The sequence below is a fragment of the Rhopalosiphum maidis genome, chromosome 2, assembly GCF_003676215.2.
Source record: "Rhopalosiphum maidis isolate BTI-1 chromosome 2, ASM367621v3, whole genome shotgun sequence".
NCBI lineage: Eukaryota > Metazoa > Arthropoda > Insecta > Hemiptera > Aphididae > Rhopalosiphum > Rhopalosiphum maidis.
In genome coordinates this window covers 90,645,606-90,672,475 of record NC_040878.1, presented here as the reverse complement: position 1 = coordinate 90,672,475, position 26,870 = coordinate 90,645,606, and the positions used below count along the sequence as shown (strand labels likewise).

Genomic DNA, 26,870 nt, shown 5'->3' with positions numbered 1-26,870 from the left:
TATTTGCTTGTTCTTTTTTTTATATATATATTTTTACTATTTTTACATCAACATTTTTAGAAATGAGACTACTCCATAATGTGAAATCGCAGAACACAGCTATGTTATTATATGGTTCAGTGATTTAGAAGAAACCAATAAATATCTAGGTACCTTAAATAATTAAAATACTTAAAGGATACAAAAATATTGTTTTAAAATAAAATATCATGTGCTATTTTATTTTAAAAATCGCAAAATATCCACTGATAAATAAAATGTATGAACACAGTTGTGTGATCAAACAGATTGCCTTGTGAGTTGTGATACGCCCCTAAATTATATAACGTGGCTAAATTAGTAGAACAATCGTAATAGACTGCATTTTATATTATGATACATAATATTTCAATGCAGGGTTAGGTTTCTACTCCACCACAATCCCTTGGCTATATTTCACTGCATAAAAACGTAAAATTGTTCTTATAACATGTATTACATGCATTCAATTATTTTATTTTAACCCCCTTGTTTGGAATTTTTTGTGTACGTCACTGTAATACTGTAATAGGTACCATGTTTTAGTATACACGTATGGTATTATACGACGATCTGCTCGCCGACAACTTATGTGCACATGGGACCGAGAAACTGCCGCCGGATCTATATATAGAAACGCCACTATGGCGGTGTTGTACGATCTGAGTCAAACGTCCAACCCGTCGCCGTTACCACCACAGCCTACGGAGATTCTGTACTTCCTCGGCCGCAGTAGTCTGTTCTGGCCTGTCCCTTACGCGCCCGTCTCCAACAGTCATCCGTCCGATTTCTGTTCGAGAAATCGCAAAAACGAGAGATTTTCCTATAACGGTTGTCGTTGGTTTTTATTTTTATCGTCCGCCCGTTCGATTATTCGCTAGTTTTTTTCATTCGACCCATTTAATAATTCGCTGGTAATTCGTTTAATTACATTACGCACTTGGTTTTTATTATATTATTACGTGTACATTAAAGAGAGAAAGAGTGAGTGAGTGACAGAGACGATCAGGTCGTTAGCCAGTCAGTACGACCGTACCCGTATATACGCACCGAGGTAACGACACTCCGCTACCGCTGCCTTTTGCGTGTCTAATACATTAATTGACAACGCCCTTAGTTAATCATTTCCTTCCTCTGAAACACGCGACCTTTAACTCGTCTGCCGCTGCTACTACTATTATACACTGCTACCTACTCTTCGGTAATTGCATCGTGGTGAACATAATATATATATATATATGTATACATATACATATAATTATATTATATCGTATACGCCGTGTGTCGTTTTTTCGATCAAATAGCTATAATATTATATTATGACGTTGTGGTGTACCATAAACAGTGTGTGAATTTATTGACCTGTAATTTTCGGGGAACAAAAATCGTTGTTACATAATATTGTAATATGTATAGTCTGATGTCTGCTGATTTTTCATAATGATATAACCACTCTAAATTTGTAATTACACATTTACTCTGCAATTCGTCGTTTTAATTAATTTCATATTTTTAATCGAAATACTATTTACTCGAAAATTGGTTATACGGAACGCGGAGTAATAACTGTATATATTGAAAGTGCGACCGCTAACAAATTTATAGTGCGGTAAACGAAACACGGCGATGTGCAGTTATTGTGACAAGATGTAACAATACAGTACGGGTTTTAATCGACAAAAAAACAAGTGGAAAGTACTTTATGTACACCGGCTTTACGCACTGCTCGCAGAGCAGTGAAATCGTGAGTGACTTACAGTATTACATTATTATATAGTTTTGTATTGATTTGTCATTACGAAAATAGGTGTTTATTTTCTCACGAAAAAACGATGTCGAAGTTGCGTCCCATAGCAACATAATATAGCATTTGCATGTAATATGTTATAGTATATTATATTAATGTAGTACAGCTGTAATATGTCTAAAATCTAAAATAACGTTTAAATATTTTTGTGAAATCACGATTGTAATTATTATTTGGAGTTTTTTTTATCTGTATATTTAATTAAATGCGCTTTTTATGATAGTACCTAAACCTAATATAGCTATTTACGTGATTTCAAAAGTAAAAATTATATAGTATTCATATTTTGGGGGAATACCTCAATGGTTTTGCAATTTTTTGGCACGCAATTGAATACAAACAACTCTCAACATACGAAAGAATGAATTAAGTAGGTACACTAATATAACTGCGAAACTTTAAGCTCCACGTTAACATTAATTCTAATAGTATTATTTTAAACAAAATACTTGAAATATCAACATGTTATTAATAATCCAAACTTTTACTCGTTTATTCCATAAGTTTGAAATAGTTTAGTTTAAAAATGTGTAAACTGAACATTATTATTTCTTGTTTTATTAAAATGACGTAGTCAGTTCGTGAAATAATCCCGATTCGAATCGAAGGTTGTTCCACTACAAAATATTACCTATAATATTTATTTACCGTTACCTTGTGACTGTTTTGATACGCTGCAGCATCATATAGTGACGCCACTATAATACATATCATGTATTATTATAATCTAACCGGAATTTCAATCACTTTTTCAGGTACGGTTTCATAAGTGACGTGTGGCTGCAGGTATACACGCCGTCATCATGACGGAGCGCCGTTATCGCCACTGAGGTTATCGTCGTCAACGCCGCTGAAGCAGTGTCGTGTCCCGCACATCGACGGTCTAACCGACCGCCGAAAAATCACATGACCTTCCTAGTTATCGGCTGAACGGTACACGGCCGGGTTCGGCGAGCGATGACCACGACAGCAAACCATCGGGCCGCCGCAGGAGGTAACATGGCTCCCGAGCCGGAAGAAGACATTGCAGCTATCGCCAAACAGATATCAGATCACGCAGAAGCAATATATCAGACGTGGAAGGCCCGAGGTTTAGCGCCTAACGAGATACTGACGTGCCACCGCGATTCGTCTGCCGCAGCCGACAAGTTTGGCTCGGTGCTGACACCACAACCCAAACTGCCGGCGGATGTTACGGCTCCGGTTCATCATAATCGCAGTGCGCAGCTGATGACCGACCCGAACAGCACCAACAACTTGGAACGACTGGTGAACAAGTTCGTAGTAGAGGACAAAGCTCGGCTGCAGGCGGCCCGGCAATCACGTTCGCTGTCACCAAAGCCGTTCGCCTCGTCCATTCAGTATGCGCTACAAAAGTTCGAACAGAAGGCCTCCTCGTCCACTGGCCCCGTCCCCGATCACCTGCAGTCACAACAACAGCAACATGCTGCTGCCAGCAAGCAGAACTTCGGTGGAGGCGGTGCCGCCAAGAGGTACTGCAGCAAGCCGTCACCGATGCGGAACTATGTGGCGTCAGCGACCGCAGAGGATAATAAGGGTGTAGATGGTCCCGCGTGGCCGTTTCGGAACGGTGGCAAACCGGCAGCGGCCCAGTCGCAGCAAAATACTTGTGACTTTATGGACGAGGTGGCCAAAGAGGAACAGCGGCTAATCGACGCGCTCAAGAACGGTTCGGTGGTAGAGAACAGGAAGACCGAAAAGCCGGCGGTGCCCAGCAAGGAGGGTGTTCTGTTGCGGTCGGCTGCCGGTGGTTACGATGCGGCGTCGGCCGGCCACCGTTCCAAACCAGAGTTCCTCATCGGGCTATCCGCGCTCAGCTCGTCTCGGCGGAACCAGCACGCGCACCGGCAACAGGAACAGGTGCCGCACCCCGAGCTCACCGATCACCAGCGGGCCAATATTCGGTCCAATCACCACCAATCGAACCCAGTTCGGCCGTTTTTGACGCGTGGTTCAGTGGCTGAGCGTGTGCTCATATTTGAAAAGTGTCCGACCGAACTGATGAAGAATTCGGCTGTCTGCAATTCTTCATCGGCTCATTCATCATGGAAGAACATCGGTTCAGATGTACACAGCAAAATCCAAGTGAGTTTATTGTCAAATTAATTATATAAGTGTCAAACACTTTGATCTCATCTCTTTAAAAAAAAAATTTATGTAATGTATATTTGAATATTTCCTAAACATATTTGTGTTTTAAAATTTGCATTTTCGAAAACTATTGTTTATATGCGCGATTAGGTCAAGAAGGTGCTAAGTTGAACTTACTAATCGAACAATTTATAGATTGTTTTGTTCACATGAGTTATGGAATATCTCGCAATACCCATTTTACTCATCGTACATTATTATACTACTAAATTTGGTATTCAATTATTTACTTATATTTCGGTTCAAATATAAAAAAAAAGTCTTAAGAGGACACTACACCCGCATTTGTTGTTACCGTCTTACAAATATATAACATTATAAAATGGAAAATTTACGTTCCAGCAGTTCAATTTTATCTTTGTTAGTTTTGATATTACCGTAAATCGAACTTTTATGAAACTTAATGGTAAGTATAATAAGTTTATCTATATTCGTATGAAAGTTTTTTACGATAATTTCGTGTATATGTGAACTATGAGCATTTTTTAACTGCACTATTTTATATACGCTAAACTCAATGAAAATTTGAATGATATCGTAAAATAATTCATTTGCGAACATATAATAAGTTCTTACCATTAAGTTTCATAGTTGGTTTAGGTTAAGTTAGGTTTACTCTAATATAAAGCTAACAAAGTTAAACGTAAACTGCTGAGCGTAGATTTGATATGTTACGCACTTAAACTACAGAGACAACAAATGCGGGTGTATTATTGTCCTCTTAAAAACTAATTTATATTTATTTATTTCGAAAATGAATACAGTTGCCAAACATTGTATATTGGTTATATAGTTTACAAACTTTTTTTTAGAGTGTATAAAATCGGATATAAGAAAGTATATTTATTATCATAAGATTAGTTTGTAAATCAGTTATAAGAAATACAATGTCCGTGTTTTGGTTTTTGTGGGCTTGGTATAGGTGTCATCTATGGTGGTGAATATGAATGATGTAGCTCGTCTAAGCTGGGTACATCATAGCGGTGCGGTTCGCCTCAGAAGCTAACTTTATATGTACTACCGCGTGGCTTGTCATTATTATATTCGTTACCACGGCGTGCGGCTCGGCTGCAGTCGTACGAATATATAGCGTAGAACTGATTTATTTATAGACATGTATCAAATAAGTTATTCTATATTGGGTGGTGCCGATGATGAGGTAGGTGACTTTATGAACAACCTTATCCTGCGTTCGTATTAGTAGTTATTCCGTCAATAAGTTTTACCGAAAAAAACGTAATAAAGACACATAATATATACACTGGATACTCAGATCATGCGCTCTGCTCTTAGGTGGGGGGACACATTCCGCTGCAGTAATCAAACTACATAATGTTAATATGAAATATGAAGTACCATATGATAACATATTTTTTTTTAAATATTTCTATACCAAATTATATTAAATACATTTTTTATATAAATATGGCTGACGAGGAATATTACAACACCCAAAACACCACTATAGCTACGCCACATCCTACTTATGCAGTGTGTAAAAACAACATATTTATTATTTTGGTGAACGAATGCGCTTTTCTTTCTACTGCAGTCATATACACACAGCAAAATATATAATATGACATCAGTGTGTCGCACACATGTAATATTAAACAGGTATTAGGTACTAGTTGATCCTGCACGGAATTGCCTGTATCTAACTATACCTAATTTATTTTCTTTAGCTCAAAAATCCTTGTATGTTTCTCTCTTTAAGATGTAAAATTTAAAAAATTAGCTTCGAGGTGCACATTCTTAGGTATACATTTACTTGTGTACCAAATGTCCAAATTTCAGAACTATTAGTACGATTAACTTGGCTGTAGACGCCAGACGGTAAACTGCTTAATAAATATAAATAAGATAGATTTAATCTACCTATTATATAATGTAGGTAAGCATTGCTACTTTGTATAAGTTATATATTATGAGATCCCTCATCGTATATGTATTAGGGTCAACAATTATATACCTTAAAAATGTATTAAATATGTATGTAATTATGCTTTAATAGTTATCAAAATATTCTCTAAGAAAAAAACCTATAATAAATTCTAAAATTGTATTTCCAATAAAATGATTACTTACATTTTTTACTTAACACTGCAAATAATTTAAACTATTGATAAAAAAGGGCGTGGATTTCGGTTTTTAAATTTCAATAAACATTCGAGAACAACTTACGAGTGAAATAAATTAATATTTTATCTAAAAACATCATGGGTATACCTGAAGTATATTATCAGCTCCCTTGCTACATTCTAATATTTTAAAAACTTAAGAAATTTATTATTTTGTGAAAATTCTCGATTCATTGAGTTAAAAATGTCTTGAAAATTAATGAAATCCAATGTATGCAAAATATAATCATGAAACAAATTTTGATATAAACTATTTTTCGGATTAATCAATAACAACATGCAAATAATGTATACAAATGTCGACCCTAGTTATTATTATGCACCTATTTTGTATCGCAATAGGTAAACGGATAATGGATGATGTCAGATTCTGCCACAGCAGAGTTAATAAGTGGGTTTTTATTTTTTATCACAATATATTAAAACAGAGCGAGCGGTCGAGCTACAGATGTCAGCGTGGAACGCGCGGCGGCGGAGGGAGAATGTTGCAAGGCAGGTTTTTTATATTTTACTATTTCATTTTACAAAGTCACAAAGTGAATGTGTTCCACAGTCGCTGGGTCAACATGTGTTCGACTTAATAATAGTAATAATACATCGTCATAATAATAATAATAATATAATAACGTTGCCGCCGTAGTCAGACGCGTCAACGCGTCGCGGGCTAACCGCTGCAGAACCGGAGTGGTGCGGCCTTCATCGCGTACAATAATAATAATAATAATAATAATAATAGTTATGATAATAATGATGCGAATGGAAAAAAGTCGTCCGGTCAGATGTTCGCGTACGGCTTTTGTGTCGCGACCTCCGCTCAACGTGGTCTCGCCGTCGCGCGTACGTTCTGTACTGCAATAATACACATAATATAATATTATATATTACGGCGTTATCGCGACCGACATCGGTTTACCGCGTTTTTATTAATTTGTTTTTATTCAATATTTCGCTTGTTGTTTTTTTCTCTTAATTGTTAACTGAGGTCGTTTCGTATCCCAGTAAATTATACATCACGGTGGTGCCGTTTCGCGCGTGGGCTCGCCATTCCGTGCAGTCCGCCGCGATCGACCGACAACGGCGACGACGATATTATAAACACTCGTTTGTGCGATATCGTCGTCGTCGTGTGTACGTCTCAAACGCGTCTGTTCGTGTGATTACGTCGCTGAAACGCGCATCCCGTCCATGTGACTTATACCTTAAACAAGCCTCCTCCCCGTCATCCTCGCGACACTTGCGCCGCGTCTTTTGCAGTATGCACCGGACGTGCATCCGCCGCCGCGGTGTGAGATATGACGTCGGGACACCATGGTGACGAGCGTGCGGTCTTGGTGCTACGCCTGTCAGGTGCTAGTGTTGCAAAGGCACGACAGTGGCGTTGAAGATGATCCTGTTCACGAACCCAGGTTTCCGTACAAACCTTGGAAACAGCGATTACCCAGGTCTTATAACAAGGTTGGTAATACCGCGGGCATATATGTCTTCGATACATATCACAGTATTTAGGTATATACACACGCCATGCGTGTAAAATCAAATTTCATTTTTTTGCAGGCTCGCCTGCAATATAATTTTCTTCCAACTCGCGTATATAGACTCGGAAAGTTGTGTCTTTTAATAATAGTAGGTAGTAATAGAGTGACAACGAATTGATTTTACGGAGATTCGTTTTTTTTTTTGTTATATTCAATTTTCTGTGTCTCCCTCCTTATATTTATTAGTTGTCAAAAAATGCAGCCAAAACGTTGAGGCCCTATGTGTTTTGGGCATATTATTATATATTTGCATAACGAGTAACGACACAGCTGTTCAGCGGCGGTCATGTCCGTTATACAGAGTGATGAATATGATCCTGTCTTTGTCCTCGTACATATCCGCCGGCCCATCCGCCTACTATATGGATAATAATAAAAAAATATATATTTATAAAATAGGCGTACACTCGTATGCCCGCCTCCACGTTTGTAACTATTTTATATACGATTTTTCTTAAATACATCATCAGACATTATGTTTGAACTCTAAATGGAAATTAATACAGCTCAATTTTTAGCTTTTTGGCAACTGTTTTATTTTTATTTACCTCTACATTTATTAAATATTGTTTGAAAAATAAGGTGGAGCTCACATATTTCTTTTAAAGTTTGTGGGCAAACCGCAAAAGTTATCAATGGCAGGGACAAAGACTGACGCTATCCGCAGTATAATATAAATTATTATTGTACAAAATTTGTGTGTTTCGAAGAAACAAAAAAATCATTTATCCAATTTAATATATATATTTGGTAGTTTGTACAAAATTACATTAGCAATATAATTTGATCATCCTGAATATGTATTATAACATATTATTATTATGTAGTTAAACTGACTACGGCGGTACGGTTCGTTTTGCCTGAAAAAAGGGCGCGGACGTATTACAAATAGGCATAAACGATTTAGATTTCATGGTCATCGCTACATTACAGCGGCTACCTTCATTGCGATTACGTACCTACCTATTTGATGCATACATAATATAACTATATAACAATATACACACTGCAGCTGCAGCTGTTCACGTCATTTTCAAATTAAAAGAAATCTCCAGACGCTTTTGCACTGAGTGTGATGTATATCAATAATTGTGTACTCGGGGGAAATGATTACGTGATTTTATTTTTCGAAATCCGTTAGCCCGAGCGGGGAAAACATGTAATATGTAATATACAATAATTATTATTTTCGTTCGAATAGTCATTGTGTATTAATACACGCTTATATAAAGGACAAAGGTATCTACTTTAGTTTATATCTGTTATATGATATCAAGGCTGTAACTAAAAAAAAATTTTGGGGAGGGGTCCAACATTTTTTAAAATATAGATACTGAAATTGTATAGTCAATAAATTATATTTACCACTAAAATGTTTTTACTTTTAAAAATGCCGGGAAGGGAAAGGAGTCCGTACCCCCGGACCTTCCCCAGCTGCGGTCTTATATCATATTATTTTAATTGGTGTTTATATCAATATATTAATATATTATTGCTATGTAATATACTTGCGTCAAATCCTATTTACTGGTCTCGCAGGAAATTCATTGGAATTAAAATCAAGAAATATATAGCCACATAGGTACGTTTTAATGTTTTTGCTACTATTTCGTTTTTGTATGAAAATCAAGTTTTTTTGACTCAACTTATAGGTATGTGCTTTTTTCGTGTATACCATGTTACAATATGTATTACTTTTTATTACCATAATAATATTTAAAATACAAGTCTACGCGTGTGTCCGTACTTATGTTATTGAGTAATCAGTGGATTATGTAAAACGAAAACGCGCTGCGTCTTTAGGTCACGTACAGGACTGTTTTTAAAATAATTGATAATGGGACCCCCACCACTCTCTTTATTGGTATCTATACGCATATATTGCAGACGCACGACTCCCGGTTTAAGATACACATAAATAAATCTGTACAATGTGTGTATTATTATATACATATTAATTATTATTATGAATTCAACACATGCAGGACGAACTCTTCATGTTATAATAATATTATAATCAACATATTATGGACACGGTAGCGTCGTGAGCTCATTTTTCGGTGGCAATATATTATTGTCCCTAATAATTTTTATAATCGGAGGTCGTGAGCTGTTATCTTGGCTAAAGTATATATAATATTATTATGTAAACGACATTTAATTTAGATGTATAATATACATATAACTACGCCGATGCTTTATGGTTCCATTCGTGTATTGTAAAAAATAATGCTTATTTATTGCAACTGTAAAAATAAATGTCATTACTTACACATTTTTTTTTTAATGAATCTGTTTTCAAAAATGTTTAATACTCAGAGATGAACTGGCTAGGATAGTGATGTGAAAATCGCTTCCTGTGCAGTTACAAATATAGGCCACTTACATGTCTTCGGACCGATAGTTTGATATTTTGTAATAATACTTGTTAATTGGACCTATGATGTCAGTTTCCCGAGACTGATTGATAGTCTTAGTTGACTATTGTCTGAGACAACTAAGTAACTGGGAAGAGAAAGACGAGTTTTCTCCAAACAGTCTTATCAAAAAGGATTGTGTTAATAATCGATTATATTGTTTCAGAACTACTCAAAGGAAACCAATCAGAAACCTGGAGCGCCTCCGCCGCATACTACGTTACAAAGACATACAAAAGCCAATCGTAATGTATTCATTCCTAGGTATGGACATTTGTTTGTGTGTCATAACAATCAACGATGTTATAATATATAAGGCGTCCTGAATTCGAATTTTTGTTTTAGATTCTACTATCCATTTGGCAAGCCTGAGAGTCAACAGCAATGGGATACGATCGTTAAAACAATCACAGATTTCTTTATGTCGTTGCCGAATTCGCAAGCTTCAAAACACCATTTCGGCCAAATTGCTAAAGTGACCCATATATAATCATAATAATTTATATACGATATTTTAATATTATTATTTTCGTGCGTATTACAGTTGTGTAACTGCCCGCTTTATTGGAAGCAACCTTTGTTCTTTGCTTGTGGCGGAGACTTGTCAAGTACCATAGATGTAAATACCTTTCTTAATTATTGGAAAGAGTAAGTTCACTATTGTCATTTTTATTATTCAACACTGGTAGTAACAATAATAATACTTAATCGATTCTTTTTGTAAATATATATTTAGCGTGTGGTCTTCTTGTCACGACTTACCATCAATATTCATACGCATATTGGCAAGAAACTCAAAAAAACAAACATTATCACCCGAGAACTTCATCTTATTAGTCCAAGATGTGGTCGATTCGCATCCCGGTTTAACATTCCTGAAAACTGCGCCAGAGTTTCATTCTAGATATGTGCACACGGTAATTAAATTTAATTAAAACATTATAAAACCAATATTTTTTATGTCTAAACAAATCAATCTTGTAAAAAATTACTTTTTATTTGCAATTAAATTTTATTTAAAAGATATAAATAAACAATTATTTAGAAAATACCTGGAAAGTAGTAGGTATTTAAGATGTGTAACCCATGTATGTGTTATCTCCGTCTTACGTACGGTATATATTATCGTACATTTGCGTTCATTGGAATCAATACGAATAGTTCTTAGCAGGAAAAATTTTTTTGTAGAATCCATGACGTCATTGCCCATGAAACAATGATGAAGCGAAATATAACAGTGATAACGAGAAAATCAATTTTTTATTTTTCAACGGTTACGAATAACAACTAAAATTAAAAAATAACTAATTTTTTTTAAATTTGGGATTTATGAACCCGCAAACCCCCTGTGTGTCACTGTTCGCAATTGTTCTTTAACTTATTCAAAACTCAAGTAATGAATGAAATCGTATACTAAATACCAATCATGTGTATAATAATAATACACACATTAATAAATTCACAAAAATACATAGGTATACAACTTTATCTTTAGTTTTTTTTTTATGTTTAGTTCTGAAATGTTTGTTAAAATCTGAAATGAAAAGAAACGGCGCCTCTCAAACCACAGGAAAACATAATGAAATAAACTTAAGTTATAGTAAAAACTATAAGCACCAAAATAAATTTCAAATTTAAATTTCATTCAACTGTTGAAAAACAAAACATTGATATTTTTGTTATAACTGTTATCATGTTCATTTTATCATTGTGGCATGGGTGAATCGCAGACGAAAGTACGCTTTAAAAAAAGTTGTCAAAAAGTCCAGATTCAATTTCTATAGTCGGACGAAAAGCCCGAGCACATTTTTAGTGTCGGACAAAAAGTCTGAAAATACAAAATATTTTATATACCTAATTAATATTTATTTTAAAAATTTAAAAATTCTGTATACATATTATTATATTTTCGTATTACTAATAAAAATATAGTAGTATTGGTATAGTTGGGTAATAATGACAAATTTATATTTTTTTATTATAATTATAATATACTATTTTTTTTTTTAGTTTTAGTTTAGATTGGCGTGTTTATAAATAAAATAAAATTCATTGTTTGTTAAAATGTATTTAGTTACAAATAAATTTTGATATTGTTGTTCTAATATGTTGTAATAAATTATATAACTGTAAATAAAAATAAGAAAATAGAAAAAAATATAATAATATAATGTGTATAATATATAATATCTATAAACAATATTTATTTATTTAATATTAATTATATAAAACATTTTGTATTTTCGGACTTTTTGTCCGACACTAAAAATGTGGTCGGACTTTTTGAATTTAATGTTCTTACCTTTAATATTAAAGATTAGGTTCATTTAATAATGGGTAAATTCACTCATATATTAAAATTAACAACAGACTATTGATTTTGATGATAAAAATTTGGTATCCTATTGCCATACTTTTGTAACATATTTAAGGGTAGTTTGTTCTTTAGAACAAATATAATACAATTTGTTTTTTTGATTTTTCAATAAAATATTTTTATTACAATAAAATAGAGTAAAATATAAATGATAGTAAATCATTTTAGAACAACTGATTACAAGTGTTACAACATGGTGGTTTACCACAATATTCAAATATTAATATAATTATAATATTAATATTTTTAAATATACTTAGGTTTTTATTAGAAATCTAATTTTTATATTAGTGCCTACTTAACTACAAATATTATAAATATCTATAAGAAAACTATTGAAGTATAATTTTTCAAGTATAAAATATTTATTACACATTTACACATCAAATAAAACTAAACATTTTTGTAAAATTTAAATCCCAGGTAATATCAAGGATATTCTACAGTGTTAACACATCATGGAGTGGTGATCTTAGCTTAGCAGAAATCAGACGATCAGATCTAATTCGAGTCATTGACTTATTAGAAAAAGAAGAAGACATCAATCAAGTCACAGCTTACTTCAGTTATGAACATTTTTATGTCATATATTGTAAGTTCTGGGAACTGGATCGTGACCATGATTTATTTATCAGCAAAACCGATTTAGCCAGACACAGTGATCACGGTTAGTTTTATATGCATAGACATTTAGTGGGTAGTTTTATAAATTATTTTACTTGTTTATTTAATATGATGCATATATTTTTTATAGCTTTGTCCACAAGAATAATTGACAGAATATTTTCTGGGACTGTTACTAAGAAAAAGCAAAAGAATTCTAATAACAATTATATGGAAGAAAAAATGAGTTACACAGAATTTGTTTGGTTCCTAATGGCTGAAGAAGATAAACGACATCCTAGAGCTGTCGAATATTGGTTTAGGTAAAATTTCCTATAATATATATTTGATACCATATTATTGAGAAATATACACAACTATTTTAGATGCATGGATATTGATGGTGATGGTTATTTGTCAATGTATGAGCTTGAATATTTCTATGATGAGCAATTGCAAAGAATGGAAAGTATAGGAATTGAATGTCTGCCATTTGAGGATTGTTTGTGTCAGGTATAAAATTGAAATACATATAATAAACATTTATTTTAAAATTATTTATGCCATTTTCGTTATTATGTATAAATGTAGATGCTTGATATGGTTAAACCAAAGTGTAGCGGCAAAATATCATTGGCTGATCTCAAATCATGCAAAATGACTCCAATATTTTTTGATACATTCTTTAACCTTGAAAAATATCTGGATCATGAACAACGCGATCCATTTGCGTCACAGAGGGATAATGAAAATGAAGTAAGTAAAATATTATTTAATAGATTTTTAACTTTTGTTTGCTACGTAATTATATGATAATATCAATTTCAAGCATAACGAAAATGGAAATAAATATTATAAGGTCAGTTGTCTTAATCAATAGTTGTTATAGTTTGTTTAAGTTGTCGGAGTATATAATTTATTTTGTATGTTTAATGCACAATAAGTTTATATACTTTTCTGTTGTTTCAGGCATCAGACTGGGATAAATATGCTGCTGAAGAATATGAAATGTTAGTAGCTGAAGAAGGTGGAAATGATGCACCAGAGGAAATGTAAGTATTTCATGTTTATTAAATTAATAATGTGACTAATGGATTCTTTGGAAGTCTTGTCATTTTTTTGATTTTCCATCATCACCTAAATTGTATAAGTATAAAAAAAAAAATTGGTGGTAATATTATTACAGAATAACAGATGAAGACATTTGAAAGAAGAAATATTTATGATAGTGGTAAGTGTCTGTGGTCTGTTGTGCCGTCCTCCACCGTTGATTAGCACAATCCTATAATTTTGTAACACACCTTTAAACTAGATCATTCCTTACAATTGTTTTATTTTTTTTTTTATAACCACTGTAGCTCTAATTACTTCACTGTAATAACACCGTTCTAAACTATTGTGTTTTATTCTTCTGTATTATAGTTATTTTAATAATTATAATTTGATACAAAAAAATTAATTCTGGATTTTTTTTTTTAGAAATGGAACTGATATTGAAGATATCCTGTCACCTAATTTGGATGATGTATTGAAATCATGTACATTTAATAAAATATCCAATCAGCCAAGAGTTCTGGTCACTGATTTCTCTTCACCATCTTCTATGTATGATGATAATGATTCATCTGATTATGCTGGCGATAGCGATGATGATATTTAATTTATATACACAATAATAATACATAATAATAAGTTATAAATTATAATAATAATAATAATTGTAGTAATAATTATAGTAACACAACCATGTTATTTCTTTGTGACAATGGGAATTGCAGACATTATTATACCAAAGAATATAGTTGCTCATATTGTCCTCTTGTTCCCATGTTTTTATTCTGTTGTTTACTTAAACTTTTAAATTCATTATTTTTGACAAAATGTTACATAACATTAATTTATGTGCTTGTTTTTGTTCATAAGTTATTGCCTGACTATGGTCATTATTATTTTGTTTATTTATGAAAGATTAATCGTTGTTGTTTTCAAAAATGTATAAAGCTTTATAAAGGGTGTTTAAAATTACGCCATATACCAGATTTTATATTTGTCATTATTATAATTTTTTTGTATGAAATTTATAAATTGTAAATAATTAATTCAATTTTTAACTAGTTAAATTAATGTTAAAAGTAAGTAGTATATTTATAATAATGTAAAGTATGATTTAAAAAAAAAAAACCAAAATATTTGTTAAAAATGTTATACGAATCGTATTGAAATAGTGTTAAGAATTGTGTCCGTTCTGTTAAAAACAAACAAATTATTAACATAGTCTAGTCGTAAATAGAACGTTATTATAGTATGTGTACTAATAATAATGACATTATTTATTAATTACATATTTTTAAAAACGAAATCATATGAAATAATAAAATCTAATTTTCTCTTTATTATGTGTTATTTTATAATTATAAACCATGATCTATCATCATTCTTGTACTTCTATATTTTAATCAAGCATTAAGTAATATTATATATTAAATTTGTTGTTCTTTGATGCAACTCATCTCAAAGTGATGTGTTACTATTATGTGACTATTATCATCATAAAGTCATATTTTCTTTGTATTTTTTTTTATCTTCTAATCAATTATGTATGATTTTTTCCAATAGTTAAAAAAATCTGATCATAGGATTAATAAATTATGCTTTATAACCTTTAAATAGATATATCACCAATCATTATTATACATTTATTTTTAAGTATCTACATAATACAGCAGAATTATTCAACAATACTCTGACTTATAAAAATAATAATAATAATGTACAATACCTACAACTTTATATATTTAAAATAATCTTTTGACATTTTAAGTGATTTTTTTGTAGAAATTTACTTACTAGTTGCACAACCAAACTATTGATAACACATACAAATATAGTATTTTATTCTACCGCAAATAAATGTATTAAAAATTATATCATGACCAACCTGTACACATTTCTAATTGATATTGATTATACATCATATTTATATACATGGGCGCCCATTGAGGGGCAATACCAGGGCACTTGCTCCCCCCCCTGGAAAAAAATATTATGAACTTGTAGCTCAATAAATATTACCACAATATTACCTTATTGCCAAGACAAATTATTTGTTGAAATCACTTTTATGATATGAAATAAGTATAAAAATATACTCATTGTATATTATATATACTACAAATATTTTATCAGACAACATTGACTGCATTTTAGTCGTTCACTTTGTGTGTGATATTATATAAGTTTTGAAAATTGAATTTAAGATTCGTCATAAGTAGTCCATGCTGAGATCATATAATATAATACCTATATACAAAGGCAGGTATTTTTTAAAGAAATTTTAATTTTAAATTTGGACAAAATATATATTTAAATGATAAAATACGATATTGAGTATTTTGTTATGATTTAAAAACGTTTCAGAAAAGTTGAAACTTTAACATATATAATGTTTTATATTATTATGAATTTTACTTAACGCAATGATATTATAACTATATTTATTTTTTACTATTTTTACTGTTTTACGGTATTTACAGAAATATGTTATTATATTTAAAGTTATTCATATAAGTTGATAAAACATGGTGTAAATAATAAATAAATATCATTGGAATAATTAAAATACCTATAATAAATGCAATATTTTAAGAAAAAAATATAACAATCTAAATACCTATCGTAATACTAAAAGAAGTAAAATACATAACTTTATAGCTGTGTAAAATATATATATCACAAATTATATTTAGTGATAAACCGTCTTTGCTCAGAATCATTTTTCTTGTACAAAGGTATAACATTGTCCATTGAATTCAAATTTAACAAGCTCATAATAGACAACAGCTATCCAATACCCACTCGACATTTATTACTGTAAATCAAAGCAGTACCCACTTGTTTACTTGTTTTTGAATATAGCTAGGTAGGTATCATAAAAACTAGTATAAAGTTTTTTAATTGCTTTATTTTGTACAACAATTAATAACAACTTTAAAACATTTTTGGTTGAAAAGGGTCCACCTGCTTTTCTTGCTTATATGTAAATTTTATATTTCCTTCTGATTGTCAAGGACGAAAATTCACACAATTTCATTACAAACAAAGTATGAATAATCGAGAACAATTTATGAGGACGTGGCTTGTATATTTTATTTCCAAAAACCTAACAATTTGACAATTCAAACTCTAAGTTGACTTAAAAAGGCTATAATGACTGGGGGCATAGTACAGAAATGTTAAAAGGACACGAACAAATTTAAACAATTTATTGAAAAGGGCAACATTTTTTCAAATTGCACAGGACGGAAGAATACTCAGCGCCGGCCCTGTATATAAGTATATAATATTACAACTCATTTAATGTCAGTTATATCATAAGTAACCAACGTACAGTACTAAACGTATTTTTTTATTTTTCGGCGAAACAGTGACATAGGTACCTACTGAACTGCAAATGTTTACAACAGTACGAAGAAATGTAATTCTTTTTGATGGAACAATGATATTAGTGTAAAACCCATTATTATCCGCTAGACAGCCGTTTTCTTGTTAGAATAACCAGTGTGCAACTATCACGTTTAAATTAAAAATTAAACTACATTTTCTGAAGAATAATTAAGTCTTCACTTACGCATTGTTTCACCGGAGAAGTGAATTGTGATTATATAAAATTGGTTCTGCTGAACGAAAATTTTCTATAAATACCAAATGGTATTCATTTCAATAAAATACTGTACGTTGTGACTTGTGAGAAAGTTTCTCCGGAATCCAAGGTTGAACTACATTGTACAGAAGGTCTGAGAAATTATTTTTTTCCTAAAAAAACAAAACCCGTAGTAGCGCCGTCTATCAGTGTAATTTCGAGTTGCACACTCATTCAGACATTCTCGACCACCGTTAACTTTCGTAGCTAGTGAGCGCTGCTATATGGGTTTTTGTTTTTGGATCAAACCCCTGAATAATAATATTACATAATTATAATTTACGATATAACTACTAATATAGGGTGTGACCGTTTTAGGGAATTTTACTAAGAAAACTGAATAATTGATAATATAATCGTTATAGCTTTATAGCTATGTCGTGACATTCACGGCATGTTGGGTTAATGTCTTAATGATTTGATTAAATTGGAAAAATTATTAACGAACTTACAAATAAAACAAATTTATTGCAATAACTACTTTGGGATATTTTACTTCAAATTATATACATTTATGCACTTCAAATGTTAAAAAAATATCAAAAAATGTAATCTAAATACATAGAACTTACTTATAGATAGGTACATGTTCTGAACTTGTTCATTATTTGTTAGGAACCATTTAAGTCGGTAAAGCAAAAGCGTTAAATATTATGGTAACTAATAATTAACTTCGTGCTCAATGGTTAATTTAATAATTAGCTTTCCCTATGTTGTTAACTATGAGTAATTTAAATTGTGTACTTCTTGATTTCCTTAAAAAATTTTCATATTATTATAAATTGGTGTACAGTATTATCTATCTACTATCTAGGTATATTACCAATAAATATCTATTATCTATCGATGTAAAAATAAACTGATATGGAAAATAAGAAAATTAAGTAGAAAAAGAAAACAGATAATTATGCAATTATATAAATGTTTTATAATTAATTATGGTAGGCAAATATACTTAGCCTAATGGTAAATATATGTCATAATACATACAGTTCTTTCGATTTTTTTCAGTTTTTACAGAAAGTTCAATGAGTTGTTAAATTATATCAACTATATGCATTTTAAACTAAGTTTATCAATGTTGATTAAAAGTATTTACATAAATGAAAGAAATAATTCTTGTTAAGTTAAAATTCAGTAATAGGTACATAAATATGCCGTTATATATATATAATTATACATTTATACCTTAATATTATTTTACTTTTTATAATTTTTATTTGAAATATACAATCTGTGATTATAATAATTATAATAAATATATGAAATGAAAAACTGTGTATACAAAGCATGGAAGCTTGAAAAGACTAAAACAGTAGCTAACCAGTGGTTTGACTCAGACGCGATAAAACATAAATATTATGAAATCACATTGCTATTATATTATATAAAAAGTAAAATTGTAAGCGTCTGCACATTTTTAACAACATTATTTATTGAGTTTTGGTATATTTGTGAAAAATAATTATTATAATCGATGTTTTAGGATAATTAAATTGCATTTGTCGCTCTTGTAATGTAAAGCATTTTGGCTCGTAGCCAATAGACTGAGTTAAATATCTTAGGTTTTTTTTTTACTTGAATAAGTGTAATCAGACAAATATTGCTGTAAAATCAATACATTCATCGCTCTATACACAGAATTTAAAATGTAATAATTAAAATGGTACATCTGAATTATTTATATTAAAATTAAAATATAACATATTATTATTAAATAATATGCTTTAAATGATTCTATAATATAGATTTTAAATGATTTTTGAAAATTGTACCTAAAATAATTCAATTTTTTTCTAAATCGAACAATTTAAAAATCCTAATAGAAGGTACCTGTAATGCAATTTTAGAAAATCTAAATCATAACATTTATTATGTGTTGTCTATGCATCATATAATTTAATAATAAGCAATTTACTACAATAATTTACTACAGTACGCCTTGTTATGGTACACTAAAATATTTTATATTATTTAAATTTGTTGTTTATGTATAATCTTATAATAAATTATATCATGTTGTAAATTCAATTTTAATATGATTACCGTGCGTAGGTAACTCATATTCAGTGACACTGCGGTGACTATGGCAAAGAAGTAGATACCTAAAATAAGTGCAAAACAGCCACGAACCGATGGAACGGGGTATACCTACATTTTGCCAGCTGAAGGTCGTAGAGGCCATATCATAATAATATAATATTATGGTTGTGAAACCTTTGGATGAACATACTGACGACCGGTTTACGACACAAGAAGACCACAAAAAATAACACATAAACAGACAAAAAAAAAAAATTATACTTAATACGATTTGAAATAAAATACATTTATATTATGTTGCATACAATTTAAAAATACAAAAAAAAGCGTAATAAAAAAAAAAAAACTTGGAACCGAGATCGAAAATTTATCGATGGGAGGGGTTTGTCGTATTCTGATATATTTTAAAGATTCTCCCATCCCGGATTACTGGTTTTTGACAATAATTATTGCTGGAGACCGTCCAATACAATGTAGCGTCGACGTGTGTAGGTATATATAGTAAAGGCCGGCATTCAGTAAAGCATCCAGTCAATTGGTAGCTGCTGGGCTGAACAGTACCAACAAGGCAGACGCGACAGGCATTATGGCTTCCTCTGCTATGGTAAGTACGAACATTATTTCTGATGTATACTTATCATGATACTACCGTTGAATGGCTAGTGTTACTAAATATTACAAATAGAAAATAACATGAGATTGTAAGTTAACATTAAAAATGTAATAGTTATCAATATCATGTTAAAATTAAGCACTTGTAAGTAAATTTATAATATTTAAAATTATTGTTTTATTTAGGTATAAATTTGATAAATAATAAAATATGATGCTCAAAATAACGATTTCATTGATATTTATGATATGATTTTAAAGATATATACAAATGATAAACTTGTACAATTTTAAATTAATTATTTTGAGATACAACGTTAGTCAAGCTATTAAAAATTTCACTTGCGTAGAAATTAATGTAGATACTTACACTTATAAGAAACTATTAACAGAAAAATACTTAATACTATAATGAAATGATTTAAAATATTTTAGTTATTATAGGTAGTTATATAATTTGTTAAAAAGTAAAAACAAAGTTTATATTTATTATAATACACTTATTGTTTATACTTAAACATTATATTGGAAAATTCAAAAATAAATACTATTAAGAGAGTTGAAAAATATGTATTAAATCAATAGAATAACATTAGATATACACAAAATTATATTTAATTTCGATTAAACATTTTTCAGATATCGATATAATTTATATTATTATATAATACAAACATTATCAATATTTTTTTAATAATTTTTCAGATCCAAATAGCTTTTCTAGGACTCCTAGTTGTGTCCGCCGCATTCGCGGATGTCAAGCAAGTAGATAAGAACGAGAAGAAGAGGGACACTTTATTCAACCCATCATTCTCATTTGGAGCCAAAACTCTTGGCTCATCATCCCCATTTGAATTCGGTAGCTCGTTTTCATCGACTGCAGCACCATTCAAATCCGTTTCTTACAGCTCCACACCAGCTCCGTTTGCATTCGGTAACTCTTTCGCGTCGAACGCCTACTCCAACGCCGCCGCCGCTCAATCTTTCGATGCAGCATCATTCATTGGATCTTCCACACCAGCTCCATTATACGATGGATCCTTCGTTTCTTCCACCCCAGCTGCTCTAATTGGTTCATCTACACCAGCACCTTTCTTATCTGGTGCCGCAGTGTCCAGTGCCGCACTATCGGACGCAAGCTTTGCGTATTCTTCCACCCCCGCTTCAGTCTTATTGGCCGGAGCTTCACCGGTTGTGTCATCTACTCCAGAACCCGTTGTTCTGAACAGATCACCGGCTTTCGCTACATCATACAGTTCTTACTATTCCGGAGCTTACGCCCCATCATATTCTCAAGGAGCAGTTGTCAAGTCTGACTCAATTAGCCACGATGCTATTGAAGTACCAGCTGTTGCTAACGCCCCTGCACCTCATCACGAAGTTACCATCACTAAAGAAGTACCAGTTCCATACTACGTCCAAGTTGAAAAGAGAGTTCCATACCCCGTCTTGGTTCGCGTACCACACCCATACCAAGTCACTGTAGAAAAACACGTGCCATACGCTGTACGAGTCAACGTAGATCGTCCAATCCACGTTCCACAACCGTACCCAGTAGAAATTGAGAAGAGAGTGCCATACCCAGTTGAAAAGCCAGTACCTTATGAAGTGAAAGTCCCAGTCGACAGGCCATACCCAGTTCATGTTCCAGTTGAGAAACCCGTCCCATACGCAGTTGAAAAGCCCGTCCCATACCCAGTACGAGTCAATGTTGACAGACCTTATCCAGTAGAAAAACCAGTGCCATACCCAGTAGCCGTCGAAAAGCCAGTGCCATACGCCGTAGAAAAAGCTGTGCCATACCCAGTAGAAAAATTAGTCCCATATGCCGTTGAAAAGAGGGTTCCCTATCCAGTAAGGTACGACGTTCCAGTTAAGGTTCCCGTTCCAGTAGAAGTCAAGGTTCCAGTATCCGTGGACAGACCAGTCCCGTACCCAGTAGAAAAGAGAGTGCCATACCCAGTCCAAGTCCCAGTTGAAGTCAAGGTCCCAGTCCCGGTCGCAGCTCCAGCTCAACGTTTCGCCACTGTACACTACTATCAACAATCACCAGTCGCTTTAGGATATGAATCCAGCCAAGCTCTTATCGGTCAATCTGGTTACAAAGCGTTCTCATCTGGTTTAGCCCAAGGTACAGGAAGTGCATTTTACAGCTCTACTCCAGCGACCGGTAGTGCATTCTACAGCTCTACTGCTAGCCCAATAAGCACATACAGCTCTACTGTCAGCCCAGCTGGATTCTTCGGCTCAAACGTGGTCCAAGAAGGTTTCGTTAGTTCATCCGCAGCGCCCTTCAATTTCGGCCAACAATCTTTCATTGGATCTTCGACACCAGCACCTTTCAGCACTTTCTCCGCTGACTCAATCTCATCTGATGTATCATCTCTAATCAAGTCCGCTAGCATTGGATCTGCTAGTGCAGATTCCGTGGCCATTGGAGGTGCCGCTTTAAAGTCACAGGAATTGAAAGCTAACAACTTCGATATTGTCAAGAAATAAATGGTTAATAACTTAAGTTTACTGATATGGAATCTTCATTATTTTTAATTTTTACTGAATAGTTGTAAAATGTTCTGTATTTTTTTTTTTTTGAAGGGTGCCTTCATTTATTTTGCAGTTTAACAATTAATACTTAATTATTAATCTGTAATATTATAAAAGTTATAAATAAAAAAAGTATGTGCAATTAATTAATTTAAAGTACTTGTATTTATTTCATATTATTCAACACCAAAAACCACGGTAATAGGTATTATAGTATAACTGAAAATATATATGAATTAATAAATTATATATAATGAAACAATAGTTTACTGAAAAGTGAGAGAATCATTTTCATTGCTCTTTAACAAATTAGTTATATAATTAGTTATAGTTATATGACTTATGTAAATTTTATTTTGCATAAATTAGTTCAATGTTCAAAATATCATAATAAGAGGATAGTAAAATACTAAAAAAGAATATAAAAATGTAAAATATATTATATTATTTAAAATATCATTCGAAATACATGCTTCCATGTTGATCCATCAGATTTCTTTCCTTACAACTATTTTTCGTACGCAATAATGTAGTATTTAATTCAAATTAATTATAATATCTTATATATTACAATTTATCATAGTTATTTAATGACAAGGTACACCTATACATCTTAGCGTACTTTTGTCTTTTTTAATAACCCTTAGCATGACAAATTGACAATTGTGCTGTGCTGTAAATTATATAATTGAAAAACTATTAATCCTAGATATTTTTAAACAGTTTAATCAGCTTATTATATATTTTCAAGGAGTTATTTAATTAATTTTTTTTTTTGTTTATGATTTATAGAATCGTGATTTTAAGAGTATTTAGATTATGTAGCTAATGTGTTATTTACAATTTTACACAACAAAATGCATTCTTATAGAATTATTAGATATCTATAAGTATCTATTTGAAATGGATAACGGTAGAAATATGTTACGAGTGGTGTGCTGAGCTGTTTCAATGAATTTTTGACTGTTTGTAGACTATTTTATAACAAAGCAATTTTGTATTCTTGCATTTCTTTGTATATTTGTTTCTTTGTAATGCTATTTAATTATATTCGGTGTAATAATTTTAAAATTTTAAATACTTTAGTCTGTAATATTTTCACACGATTTTTTTGTGGAAGTATATTAGTTGAGTCCCATATTCATATTATTTAGATACCAATTTTATCCCGTGTTCAAAAACAACCGAACTAGTTAGATTGCGGAAATAAAACATTTTTCTTCCCATTTTACTTACCTAGTAAGTAATATTATTATACTTATATACCTATAAAATATATAATTAAAAAAAAAAATATAAGCAAAATTTTATAGTGAACTTTGCTACTTTTATACATCAACATCAACAAATGAGTAAACAGAGTACATTCGATACAATAATTCATATATTGATCTTTTAGTTTCCTTATATTTTAAGATGTATGATGTCTAATGCCAATACTGACCCCTCTTTTTTCTTATTTAAATTATCCTATTAAAATAATAGTGTATACTATATTAACTTTCCTAATGATTTAAAACTCCTAATTTAGATTATAATAAGTACTATAATTATAATTGTATTTAATTAGGTGTATTGTTTACAAATCTATATTCATTGATTTTTTTTGAGCTATTAAGTTATATTCAATATATATTAGGTACACATTCATTACAGCATTACAGTAGCCTACTCTATGATAATTAACGAGGTGTACATGAAACTTACTGTATATAGTAGACTCAGTAGAGCAAATTCCTCCATTTTTTTTTTATTTTATAAATATTTGAGTTCTATTTAAATAAATTGACTAAAAATATAATCAATATCTAAGTATCTTGTATCTTTTACAACATAAATTATGTGTTGTGTGTTTTTTAATTTTATTATTTCTGTTCTCATCATTAAATTTATTGTGTACATGTATTATGTTTTATTTATTATAGTTTCTAAAAAACTTTTTTTAATTTTTATATTTTGAAGACTCGCGTGTTATGGTATAAATAGATACTCATTATAATATCTAATACTGTTTTATAATAAATATCGGTGGTTACTGGGAAAACTAGTAGTATTGTTATTTTTGTAGTTAAATTGTCGACCTATTTAAGGGATGATTATATTATTTATTTATCACCAATATATAAATTGTATGATTTATTGATTGATATATATGAAAAATAAAATTATTGATAATTTATACACTGTATAGAAAATGTACTTAATTATTTTTTTAAAAGAATATTTTAAAAGTTATCTTATTTTTACTAAAGTGTCTACCACTGTTTTTAACATTTTTAATGTGAAAACATTCTCACCCAAATAAATATCAATTTTTTTAGAAATTATTATAAGTATAAAGTATTATAAAATGAGTATATATTTAATATACAAGTATAGATAAGTATTTAAAGTAAATACAAGTAACACAATATTTATAAAACATAAAGCACAAATATAGCAGTATTTTAAGTATTACAAAACATTTATTTGTTTTTCCATAAATATCTGTATAACAAATTTTTAAATAATAATCTTTCTTAAATTAAGATTCAAAGATTAGTTTAACTTGTGTTGATGTTGATAATCTGGTACGATTCCTTAGCTTATTATAATTTATTGAACTAATTTTAGTTTTATAATTTAGATATGGTATAAGAGTACGAGTATAAGACTAGTATTATACTGTATATTTATAATCGAGATTCCTTTCCTTATTTTTGTATTGATTTAAATTATATTATATAAGTGACTCCAAATAAATATTTGGCGATACTCAGATCGAGAAAAATTGAAACAAGAGTACTAGACTAGTAACTAGAGTACCATTTTTTTTTTTTAAATTTTTTTTTTATTTATTTACGACTTATTATTTTAAATTTATTTATTTTGTACTCATATTTTAACTTAATAATATAGCTATTTATTATTATTTATTATATGTTATGATTTTATTATAAAAAACCTATTTTATTTATTGAAATGCTGTTATCATATTCAAGGTTATGCTAGGATTTAGGTTAGAATTTTGTGCAATACCTCTTATTTACTATTTTTCATATATCGGCATATTATATAATGAAATATATCACTATAAAATGGTACAAGTTCAATAATTATATTTTGTGTAAATAAGTGCACTAGTTATGAAGAAATTATAATACCCGCATGTGTTGTTTCTGTTTTACTAACGTATATCATACAAAATTTGCGTTCAGCAGTACACATTTTATATTTTTAGCTTTAATATTGAAGTTAATTTAGCTATTATCAAACTTAAAGGTAAGATTATTATATAGGACATTTCATATGCTTTTATTGATATAGAATATTGATGTAAAATATTACAATTTTAAAATGTTCATTACTCACTTTAAAATGATATACCAATAAAATCATATGACATGTCATGAATAATATTTTTACCTTAAAGTTTGATAGTAAATAAGTCAACTCCAGTATTAAAGCTAACAACATAAAATGTGTTCTGTTACAGTGTAACAGTTAAACAGCAGCGTACCGTCGGGGGAGGAGTTTAATCTTAAACTCCCCATAAGTAAAACATGTATAATGTTTTTTTTATGGAATATTAAATTTATGTTTGGAATAATAATTTTTCATAGAGGTATAGGTTAGGTTAAATACATAAATGATAATCCCTCTCCCTCATAAACGAATTCTGCGTATGCCACTGTTCTACTGAATGCAAATTTGTTACGATGTACGTTTATAAGACAGAGACAACACATTTGGGTATAACGTGCTCTTATTGCTAGTTTCTACTGTGTGATTCGACATAAATTAAATACTGAACATGTCCACATTCAATGAATTCCCTCATATTGAACGATATTTTCAATTTACACATACCTACTATACAATACATATATATTTAATTTTTGATATCGATTAATTATTGTATT

At 30.8% G+C, this 26,870-nt stretch overlaps 2 protein-coding genes across 7 annotated transcripts in view; both read left to right on the top strand.

Annotated features, from left to right (window-relative positions):
- LOC113551734 (serine/threonine-protein phosphatase 2A regulatory subunit B'' subunit alpha) overlaps positions 1-15,463 on the top strand; it is a 36,201-nt gene extending 20,738 nt beyond the window's left edge. The window contains exons 2-14 of one of the 6 annotated variants that reach the window (XM_026954165.1): positions 2,581-3,931; positions 10,257-10,354; positions 10,436-10,565; positions 10,635-10,738; positions 10,827-11,007; positions 12,891-13,134; positions 13,222-13,393; positions 13,457-13,583; positions 13,662-13,826; positions 13,900-13,929; positions 14,040-14,122; positions 14,257-14,301; positions 14,550-14,692. In XM_026954165.1, coding sequence (XP_026809966.1) covers positions 2,783-3,931; positions 10,257-10,354; positions 10,436-10,565; positions 10,635-10,738; positions 10,827-11,007; positions 12,891-13,134; positions 13,222-13,393; positions 13,457-13,583; positions 13,662-13,826; positions 13,900-13,929; positions 14,040-14,122; positions 14,257-14,278 — 2,505 coding nt within the window. In that variant the 5' untranslated portion in view covers positions 2,581-2,782 and the 3' untranslated portion in view covers positions 14,279-14,301; positions 14,550-14,692. Of the gene's footprint in view, positions 1-763; positions 1,763-2,580; positions 3,932-10,256; positions 10,355-10,435; positions 10,566-10,634; positions 10,739-10,826; positions 11,008-12,890; positions 13,135-13,221; positions 13,394-13,456; positions 13,584-13,661; positions 13,827-13,899; positions 13,930-14,039; positions 14,123-14,256; positions 14,302-14,549 lie in introns of those variants that run through there. The other 5 variants (XM_026954162.1, XM_026954161.1, XM_026954167.1 and 2 more) reach the window with 5 other exon arrangements.
- Positions 15,464-20,272: 4,809 nt separating this feature from the next.
- On the top strand, positions 20,273-22,944 carry LOC113553509 (skin secretory protein xP2-like). Its single transcript, XM_026956876.1, has 2 exons — positions 20,273-20,416; positions 21,130-22,944. Exons 1-2 carry the CDS (start codon positions 20,399-20,401, stop codon positions 22,921-22,923), a joined length of 1,812 nt encoding a protein of 603 aa, XP_026812677.1. The 5' UTR covers positions 20,273-20,398; the 3' UTR covers positions 22,924-22,944.
- Positions 22,945-26,870: the final 3,926 nt, after the last annotated feature.